The 10,028-nt window shown below is 61.6% G+C and overlaps 1 protein-coding gene across 9 annotated transcripts; it reads right to left on the bottom strand.

Annotated features, from left to right (window-relative positions):
* Window positions 1-3,321: 3,321 nt before the first annotated feature.
* Window positions 3,322-8,459, bottom strand: LOC117885679 (zinc finger protein 345-like). 9 transcript variants are annotated; one of them, XM_034787049.1, is made up of 5 exons: window positions 8,310-8,459; window positions 7,596-7,694; window positions 7,253-7,362; window positions 6,642-6,788; window positions 3,322-5,895 (listed from the first exon to the last, which is right to left on the bottom strand). In XM_034787049.1, the coding sequence occupies exon 5, from the start codon at window positions 5,882-5,884 to the stop codon at window positions 3,776-3,778; it is 2,109 nt and encodes a 702-aa protein (XP_034642940.1). In that variant the 5' UTR covers window positions 5,885-5,895; window positions 6,642-6,788; window positions 7,253-7,362; window positions 7,596-7,694; window positions 8,310-8,459; the 3' UTR covers window positions 3,322-3,775. The 9 variants fall into 9 exon arrangements, with proteins under 9 accessions (XP_034642940.1, XP_034642938.1, XP_034642944.1 ...); XM_034787047.1 differs by lacking the exon at window positions 8,310-8,459 and adding an exon at window positions 8,070-8,196; XM_034787053.1 differs by lacking the exon at window positions 8,310-8,459 and adding an exon at window positions 8,070-8,192 and having other exon boundaries at window positions 3,322-5,939; window positions 7,596-7,697.
* Between the last annotated feature and the right edge of the window lie 1,569 nt (window positions 8,460-10,028).

The raw sequence follows: 10,028 nt of genomic DNA, 5'->3' as shown, positions 1-10,028 counted from the left end.
GACTGACGCCATCAGCTCCTTGGAGCGTGGCTGCAGGTAGCCTTGGGACGCAACATACTAACACTCAGTGTCCTCTCGGCTTGTCCAGCCTTTTTTCCTCAGTGGATTAGAGTACTTTGTGCTCAGTGTCACCCCCATGTGGGCAGAAGGGGAATTACAGCTCTGACAGCCCATTAAAGAGCTTCCATTCTAACCCACCAGCATACACAAGAACTAGGAGTCACCCAATGAAATTAATAGGCAGCAGGTTTCAAAAAACAAGAGAGTGATTATTCACACGCCTCATACGCAACCTGTGGAACTCATTGCCAGGGGATGTCGTGAAGGCCTAAATATATCTCCATGAACTTACCTATCAATGACTATTGGTCATAGTGGTCAGGGATGCAACCCTCTGCCTGCCAGTAGCTGGGACTGGGTGACAGGCGATGGATCACTCAATAACTGCCCTGTTCTGTTCATTCCTTCTGAAGCACCTGTCACTGGCGCTGTCAGAAGACAGGATACTGGGCTAGATGGCCCAGTGGTTTGACCCAGTGTGACCCTTCTAATGTCCTTATCCCCAGCTCTGGCCTGGGAAGGGAGTGGGGTCTAGTGGTAAGAGCGAGGGGGTGAGAGGTCTGTGAGCCAGCACTCCTGGGTTATGTTCTTAACAAGTGTCATGGGAGAGCTTCATTGAAAGCCAGTGGCCCACTGGGTGTCACCACCATTGTTTGCTGTGTGTACAGCTCCCATGTGAGCAGACTGCACAGCTCAGCCCGGCTGGCCGACCAGCCCAGTAAAAGCGGGGTCCTTGCTGCCCTTGAGGGGCTTCCACTCGGCACTGATTTGCATACTTGGGCCAATACTAATGAAGTGCTGGTGGGCATTGAACAAGAAGTGGAGCCCGGCGAGGGTGGGGGTGGGAGTGGGGGAGATGCTGGTCACAGGGGAAGGACAAAGGCCAAGTCTGGGCCAAGAGCTTACCAGCACGTTTGCTCCACTGGGGGCTGGAGCAGATACAGAACTGTGGGCAGGTAACGAGTCACCCTGCAATTAGCGAAATGACTAACTGGTCCCTGGCTCAAAGAGCTGGGGGTATCCAGCAGTCACATGGTAAATCAGTAACAAAACCCAGCACACTCTAACGGGAGAGCTGGCTGCTCTACATAGCCCTCCCCATGCCATGCAGCGTCCACGTCTCTGCTGGGGCCAGGCCACTGTTGGTCTGAGGGGTTACTTCTGTCCCCCCCCCAAAGTCCAGCCTACAATCCGTGCACCTCTCAGGTTTGCAGAAGTCCGAAGCTTGCTGCTGCCAGCCAAGCTCTCACTGGCCGGGGACTGGGCACTGAACGGGGGAGGGGGGGTATTAGTGCCACACGGATTTCGCTGCTGCTACGGCCTCGGGCTGCCTGCAACGTGCCAAAGGCCCAGTGCATGGGGAGAACTCCCAGCTGGCGTATTCCAGGAAGGGTGAGCATGTTATCGGTGGGCTCTTGTCTCAGACGCTTTCTATAGCTGAGCTGGCGCCCAGGTCAGTATTCCTTGGCTGGCACGACGACACTGGGCTGGTTTGTGCTCCCAAGTACGCAGCGTGAAGCTGCCACGCTGGCACCAGCAATGCCGTCTCAGTTGCACTGGGCAGAGCCGGACGGGGCGATGCCAGGGAGGGCTCACGCTCTCTGAGTCCCAGCTCTGCAAGCAACTCTGCCCTGGGCTCAGGGAAGGGCCGTGTCTCCTGGCTAGTTAGTGCCCAGCTGGCAACAGGCACTTGCTAGGCGGTGGGGAGGGGGGGGTGCTGGCACCCAGGCAGTCATAGGCAAAGCTCCTTCGAGAGACCGTCCCCCTGAGTGCAGACACACAACTCGGGGGGTGCAGGTGCCGCTAATAGCTGGTGGTGTACAGCAGCTTCCCCCAGCCCAGCAGGTCCCAGCCAAGCTAAGCCCAGCTTCACTCTTCCCAGTGCCCGAAACTCTGCACCATTACTCAGATTTGGGGTGCCTCACAGGGGTTATGGGGCTGGGTTAGGGACCCCAATTTAGGGTCTCTTGACCAAGGGATCCCCAAGCTATAAAGGCCCCAGCTTTTCTCCAAGTTGAGGGATTTTACCCAGGGTTTTTGCCCAGACCTGGGGAGCAAACCACGGCGCTGAGCCTGGCCCAGGGGGCTCCATTGCTGGACATGGCACCCACTGCCCCTTTGGGGGAGAGCAGTGAAAGCGAGTGGCAAGAGTTACGCTATCCCTAATGCCCTAATGCTCACGTGCCTTCACCAAGCAGGGGCAAGAGCATTATCCCCGTTACAGGTTGGGAAACTGAGGCAGGGAGCAGGGCAGCGATTTGCCCAAAGTGAGGATGGGGGAGGGTCTCCCAGGGACATAGTAGCACATCCCCCAGCGTCACTCACCATGCCTTCCGTCTAGTAGGGCGCAGTTTATTTCTATAGCCATGTAACTTAGCCCATGTGCCTCCCATGCAGTCTAGACACACAGCAACCAGGAGGCCTGACTCCCAGCCCCCCAGCTCTACGCCCCTGCTAGAGCAGAACCCAGGAGTCCTGGCTCCCAAACTGCCCCTGCTCTAACCCACTAGCCTCCAGCCCCCTCCCCGAGCCAGGGAGAGAACCCAGGAATCCTGATGCCCAACAATCACTCAGAGACAAGGTTCGTGACATAGACCTGCTTCATTCAGTGTCTCCAACAGCCTCTATATCACGTGACATGAGCCTCTGGAAGGTACCGTTCCCCACGGACCCCACTCAGACGGAGCTGGCTGCCCACCCCCTTAGGGCCAAAAAGGCTGGAGCTCCACAGCACCTGCAGAGAGAGAGGTGCTCCCTCAACCTGGCGCCAAGGTGGTTAGAGCAGGGGGCTGGGAGCCAGGACTCCTGGGTTCTATCCTTGGCACTGGGAGGGGTGTGGGGTCTAGTGGGTTAGAGCAAGGGGGGTTGGGAGCCAGGACACCTCGGTTCTATCCCTGGCTCTGGGAAGGGAGTGGGATCTAGTGCAGGGGAGGGCAAACTTTTTGGCCCAATGGCCACATCTGGGTATGGAAATTGTATGGCAGGCCATGAATGCTCACCAAATTGGGGGTTGGGGTGCAGGAGCGGGTACAGGCTCCAGCTGGGGGTGCGGGCTCTGGGGAGGGGCCAGCAATGAGGAGTTCAGGGTGTGGGAGGGTGCTCCAGGTTGGGGCAGGGGGTTGGGGTGTGGGGGGGGGAAGGGGCTCTGGGATGGGGCTGGGTATGAGGGGTTGGGGGTGCAGGAACCAAGGGGTTGGGGCATGGGAGGGGATCAGGGGTGCAGGCTCCAGGTAGTGCTTACCTCAAGCAGCTCCTGGAAGCAGCGGCATGTCCCCCATATGGCTCCTTCATGGAGGCATGGCAGGCGGCTCTGTGTGCTGCGCCGTCCCTGCAGCTCCCATTGGCCTCTGTTCCCAGCCAATGGAAGCTGCGGGGGCAGCGCTTGGAGCAGGGGCAGCGTGTAGAGCCCCCGGCTGTCCCTACGTGTAGGTAACATCGGCTGCTTCAGGGAGCCGCGTGGAGCCACAGCACACGCAGAGCAGGGCAAACCCCCAACCCCGCTCCCTGGCTGGAGCTCGAGGGATGGATTAAAACACCTGAAGGGCTGGATGCGGCCCCCGGGATGTAGTTTGCCCACCCCTGGTCTAGTGGGTCAGAGCATGGGGGGGCTGGAAGCCAGGACTCCTGGGTTCTATCCCTGGCTCTAGGAGGGGCATGGGGTCTAATGGGTTGGGGGGGCGCTGGGAGCCAGGAGTCCGGGGCTCTGTCCTGGCTCCTATCCCGTGTGGAGTCTCTGGTGGGACAAAGCTGGGGACTTGGGCAGGACGCTGTCCCCATGCTTGGTGAGGGGGGACTGGTGGGCATGGGCAGTGTGGCACTGTCCGTGGCTTGGCTCAGCGTGCAAGGTCTGGTGTGCGATCAGTGCGTGGCTCTGGGCAAAGCGCTCCCCGCATCGGGCGCATTCGTAAGGGGTCTCACTGTGCACTCGCAGGTGCTGCGCCAGCTCAGCGCTCTCCCCAAATCTGCGGCCACAGCGGGTGCATTCGTGGGGCCGCTCAGCGTGGATGCGCCGGTGCCGAGCCAGCGTGGAGCTGCGACCGAAGTGCTTGCCACAGCCGGTGCAGGCGAAGGGCTTGCTGGCCCCATGCCGGGTTCCACGGTGGGCGGCCAGAGCTGCGGCCTCGCTGAAGGCCTTGCCGCAGTCAGTGCAGACATGGGGGCGCCGGGCATGGAGCCGCCGGTGCTGGAGGAGGTTGGCACGGAGGCTAAAGCCCCGGCCGCAGTCCATGCAGCAGTAGGGGCGCTCGCCGGAGTGCACGGCCCGGTGCCGGAGCAGCACTGCGCTCTCCGCAAAGCACCGGCCACAGTCCCCGCAGGCGAAGGGGCGCTCCCCCGTGTGGGTGCGCTGGTGGCGGGCCAGCACCGAGCTCTGCCTGAAGCGCTTGCCGCACTCCGGGCAGGGAAAGGGGCGCTCCCCGGTGTGCACCCGCCGGTGAACCAGCAGGTGTGAGCGCTGGGCAAAGCCCTTTCCGCAGTCCGGGCAGCCGTGGCGCTTCCCCAGGGGAGCCACCAGGGAGCCTGGGCTCCACCCCTTCAGCCCTTGGGACTCCTCCCCCTCTGCAGGGATTCCCTGCTGGGTCACAGCCTCTGAGCTCCGCCCCTTCAACCCTTGGAACTCCTCCCACTCTGCAGGGATTCCCTGTTGGGTCACAGCCTCTGAGCTCCGCCCCTTCAGCCCTTGGGACTCCTCCCCCTCTGCAGGGATTCCCTGCTGGGTCACAGCCTCTGAGCTCCACCCCTTTAGCTCTTGGGACTCCTCCCCCTCCGCAGGGATTCCCTGTTGCCTGAGGGTCTCTGCACTGGGCTCTCCCCCTGGGGTGGGGTCCCCCCGCAGCATGCTGTGGGTGGCCAGATGGCGGCCCAGGTTGGACCTGCGGCTAAAGCGGCGGCCGCACTGGGTGCACTGGTAGGGGCGCTCCCCAGTGTGCGTGCGCTGGTGGAGCAGGAGGCCAGGCCCGCGGCTGAACCGGCGCCCACACTGGCTGCACTGGTAGGGGCGCTCCCCAGTGTGGGTGCGCCGGTGCAGCGCCAGGTCGGGGCCACGGATGAAGCGCCGGCCGCAGTCGGGGCAAGGGAAGGGGCGCTCGCCCGTGTGGATGCGCTGGTGCAGCGCCAGGTCTGGGGCCCTCAGGAAGCGCTTGCCGCAGTCGGGGCAGGGGAAGGGGCGCTCGCCCGTGTGGATGCGCTGGTGCTGCACCAGGGAGGAGCCAGCACTGAAGCGCTTGCCGCAGTCGGGGCAGGCAAAGGGGCGCTGCCCGGCGTGGGCCCGCTGGAACCGCAGGAACTCGGGGCTGCGGCTGTAGCTGCGCTCCGCTGGCGGGGTGGGGAGCCCTGCGGTACCATGGAGGCGCCGGTGCTTGGCCAGGTGGGCACTCTGGCTGAAGCACCGGCCGCAGTCAGCACAGGTGAAGGGGCGCTCGCCCGTGTGCACCCGCTGGTGGCGCAGCAGGTTGGAGCTGCGGCTGAACCGCCGCCCACAGCCGGAACAGCCAAACGGCTTCGCCACCACACCACTGCAGGGCGCCCCCCGGTGGGCCAGCAGGGCCACGTCGTCCCCAAAGCTCTCCCCGCACTCGGCACAGATTGTTGGTCCCACCTCGAAGCGCCCGGTGCCCTGCTGCCCCTCAGTCTGCTGTTCGCTCCAGCAAGCGTCCCCCTGTGGCTCCACTGTCCCAGCCCCCTCCTGGCTCTCCGTCCCGATCCCATCCAGGCAGGGAGCCCCCTCCTCGCTCTCACTCATGGCTCCATCTGTCTGGGGTACCCCCTCCTCGCTCTCTGGCCCGATCCCGTCCAGGCGGGGAACCCCCTCCTCGCTCTCATTCATGGCTCCGTCGTCTGCTGGGACACAGAGTAAATCCAGAGATTAATCCGTCCCTGTGCTGGAGAGAACGGGAACCTCAGGGGATGGAAAGGGGAGCGTCAGAGCAGCCTAAGGGATTGGGACACTCGCTCTGGGAGTCACAGTCACCAGTAACTCTCGGAATGCCGGCACTGAGAGAGATGCAAAGGGCTGCAGGTCCTGATTCACTGCGGCTCATGGGATTTAGACACCCAAGTCCAGACTGAAAGCTGTTTGGACACCTAAAAAGCCAACAGGGACCTAGTGGGTGCTTTTATCTGCTTCTCAGGTGCCCAGATCTCTTTAGACTCTGGCCCTCAGTTCTTGTTATTATACCAACCAGGAGACAGGCACATCCCAGCCCCGTCGGCAGCTCTGCGAATCCTCCTCACGTCGGCAATACCAACACCTTGGACGCAGCCGAGCAGATCTCAGAGAACAGCAGCCAATGGGGAAACCCTCATACAAGGAGGGACGCTTCCAGTGGGGGCCCATGGGGATCTGTGCCTGGCACAATGCTGCTCAGGACCTTTACCAGGGATTCTGGAAGGAAATCTCAACTCCCAGCTGGTAAAGCAAGCGGCTGGCACCCAAACCACCAGGGAGGAAGAAGGGCTCCTGATGCTAAGGGACAGCATTGGCACAAAAACAAATGGGGATAAATGGCCAGGAGTAAATGCAGGCTGGAAGGAGAAGAAGAGGAGGGGAAGGGGGGGCTGGAGCAGCAGGACAAACATCTTACCTAGTTTCCCAATGCAGCTTGAGAACTGTCTGACCAGGACGGTTCCCTGGGGCTACAGAGCACTGAGCTGGGTAGCCGAGCACAGCCACGGGGAGGAGATTTCTGGCAGCTCTTTGCTCTAGGAAAGGGCTGAAAGAGGTGCCAAGGCTGGAAGGTGGAGAGATGAATTCAGGGTGAGAACAAGGACAGCTACCTCACAAAGCAGTCTGGCTGGCTTAGAGTTTTACACCACTGCCAGCACCACAGCAGCTGAGTATCTTCCATACACCTGAATGGCTCCCCCAAGAGCCAGTCCCGTCCCTCTCTGGAGGTGACAGAAAGCTCCGCTGGGGTGATCCAGCGAGAACTGCAGCATGCAGCGGTGCCAGGGCCTGTGAATTCGGAGTGAGGCGCAGTTCTGCTCCAGCCCAGCTCCAGGTGGACACAAGCCCTAGGTGCACATCACTGTCTCAGAATCTCCTTCCACCGGGAACGAGGGGCAACGGGACAATCTCTCTCAAGCATCCGGGGGCCCAGCGGGGCCGATCTCCAGCCTCCTCTGGCTCTGACACTGCTTCCTGCCCCCCAGAGCCCACAAAGCTCCTGCTAAAGGAGAGGAATGGGCTTCTCACCCACAGCAGCTGTGAACTTGGGCTCCTGCATGTCTTCCCACACTAGGTCTCCGTACAGGGTCCACTCTGCTTGGCAGATGCCCCTGGCCACCTCCCTGCGTGTCCAGGCTCTGAAACAAGAAGTTTCCCACGCTCAGTCCTGGCTGCTCTCCCCCAGTCTGCTCTGGTTTGGTCACCACTCCCTCCAGCCCCCCACATCTCCTCCACCCCTGCTCCCCCACAGAGAGACGGGCACTTCTGCAGGTTTCCCACACACAGCATATTCATTGCCCCGCCCATGGGGACAGACCCCCCACAACCCTGGAAAGCCCATCCCCCAAGCCAGCTACACACAGGGGTTCACCTGGGGGATGCACAAGCTGCTGCTCGGGACCTGCCAGGCCCAGTGAGAGCAGGGGCCCATCTAGCCTGGTATCAGGGCTGCGACGCTGGACAGCGCCTGCTGCTTCAAACGAAAGAACAAGAGCAGAGGCCAGTGAAGGAGGGGAAAACGGGGCCCAGCCGGGGCCACCACTTCCCGCAGCATCCCCACCCCAGAACTATGCAGGGGAGGACCCCCCCCCCGCCCCGGGGAAATCAAGACACATCATTGCACCGGCGGGCACACGTACTTCCTCTCTGGCTAGGCCGGGATTTCTCACACCCACACCGCTCACCCCACGCGCACACACACGCACCATTGCTCCCCAGGCAGCCCCGAGCCCCGGCCACCCCGCGGGCAGATGGGCCCCCACGGCTTCCCGGGACCAGCCCCTCCCCGGGCACAGGGGCCTCGGCCCCGATCCCGGGCGCCGCCCCCCGCCGCTCCCCCAGTTACCGGGACCCTCGGGCTGGGGCCGCGTCCCCGGCGCTCGCCCCGCGGGGCCCCGGGCGCAGCCGTCTCGGTGCGCGCTGGGCGGGGCGGGACGTGGGGCAGCGAGCGCCGCAGCCTGAGCTCCGGAGCCAGCCCCCTCTGGCGGCGCCTGCTCCTGGCCGGACTGCGAGCGCAGGGGCCCTTGGAGCCGAGCAGCGGCGGACCGCCCCCCCGCCGCCGCCGCCGCCCTTGGGGGCTCCTCACCAGCACTGGGGGCCCGGTGCCTTATTTCTGCTCTGGCTCGGTCTGGCTTCCGCTGCCAACCACCGGCTCTTCTGCCGTTCTCCGCTCTGGGGGATTCTGCCCTGGGCTGGGGGTTGGACACTGGGATCAAGTCTCCGCTCTGTCCGCTTCGAGACTCACTGAGCAGAGTGAGCTGTGCCCGCCTCTCCCTGGCAGACTTGTCTCCAGGCCTCTCCAGTTATTGCTGTGGCTCTGCTCTGCACCCTCCACATCCCTGTACAACGTGGCCACTAGAGCAGGGCTGGAGGCCCCATGCTCCAGTATCCATCTCAACCCAATGACCTATACAGAGGTTCCTACTCACCACCCCCTGTAGACATCCATGCCTCCCCTTAGCCCTTGTGCCACAGCATCGCTCTGGGAGTTCATGGCGAATTTCTTGCTTTTTGTGCCCCCTCAGGCTTTTCCAGGGCGGCTGCTGTCCAGGACTCAGTCCCTCAGTCGGTAGGGCTGGCTGGGTTTCCTTGGGCATAGATGTGTCACATTTCACTGGGCTGAAATAAAAATGCATTTTGTTTGAATTAGGCCATTTTCTCGAGCAGTCAAGAGGGCTCTGTATACCCTGTCCTCACCGAGCCAATATTTAGGTTCTCCACTCATTTTACACTGATTTCCACACCACTGGCGATCATGGTGAATTGCACCAGGACTGGCATGATCCCCCCAGAACCTCACTAGAGACCACTGCGTTTTATGGAGTTTGTCCACCAAGCCCATCATAGAATATCAAGGGTGGAAGTGACCTCAGGAGGTCATCTAGTCCAACCCCCTGCTCAAAGCAGGCCCAATGCCCAGACAGATTTTTGCTCCAGATCCCTAAGTGGCCCCCTCAAGGATTAAACTCACAACCCTAGGTTTAGCAGGCCAATGTTCAAACCACTGAGCTATCCCTCCCTCTGCATGTGTGCTCAGCTGATACCCTGCAATGCTAGCTTTCCATGCTGAACTGCTCAGAAAGAGCCCAGAGCCAGCTGTGGGGAGTGCATTATTGCTAGTGTACAGGTGTGCGTTATTGCTAGTGTATGGGTGTGCGTTATTGCTAGTGTATGGGTGTGTATTATTGTTAATATATGGGTGTGCGTTATTGTTAGTGTAGGGGTGTGCATTATTTGTAGTGTTTTTCGGTGTCCCCAGCACGCCTAGGCCAGGGTATTACAGACATGCCCAGCCCCAGGGCTTGGGGGGGGGGCAGGGAAGACAGGAGCCATGCTGGGCACCTCACTGCCCTGAGCAAGGGTGGGGGGGCTGCTGCACGGGGATCCCACAACAGGGGCACTTGAACAGATACTGCTTTCGCACCTGGTTCAAACTCTGCCTGTGTTAGCTCTGAGCATCTCAGGACTACATCTCCCAGCATGCACCATGCCCAAGAGGAATCTCCCAGCATGCGTCACTCCCGGTAGAGACGCATCTCCCGGCATGCCCTGGCCCAAATGGGCGGTGCATTTCCTGGCACGCCCCGTGTCCCAGCGTAATCTCCCAGCATGCATCATGCTCAGTAAGAGCTGCATTTCCCAGCAGGCCCTGCGCCAAGGGAAGCTCCCACCATGCCCTGCGACAAGTCCGAGATGCACTTGGCTCTCCTGCCCATGCTGCTCAGAACTACCTCTCCCAGCATGCCCTGCTCCCAGTGCCGGGGCTGCAGCCCCTGCCAGGGGGAGAGGGCAGATGGCCCTCTTG

This window comes from Trachemys scripta, chromosome 12, assembly GCF_013100865.1.
Source record: "Trachemys scripta elegans isolate TJP31775 chromosome 12, CAS_Tse_1.0, whole genome shotgun sequence".
NCBI lineage: Eukaryota > Metazoa > Chordata > Testudines > Emydidae > Trachemys > Trachemys scripta.
This window is presented reverse-complemented; position numbering and strand designations above follow the sequence as displayed.

What these genes read in the sequence shown, in the direction of transcription:
- LOC117885679 (XM_034787049.1), bottom strand. Translation starts at nt 5,884, where the DNA reads ATGAATGAGAGCGAGGAGGGGGTTCCCCGCCTGGACGGGATCGGGCCA.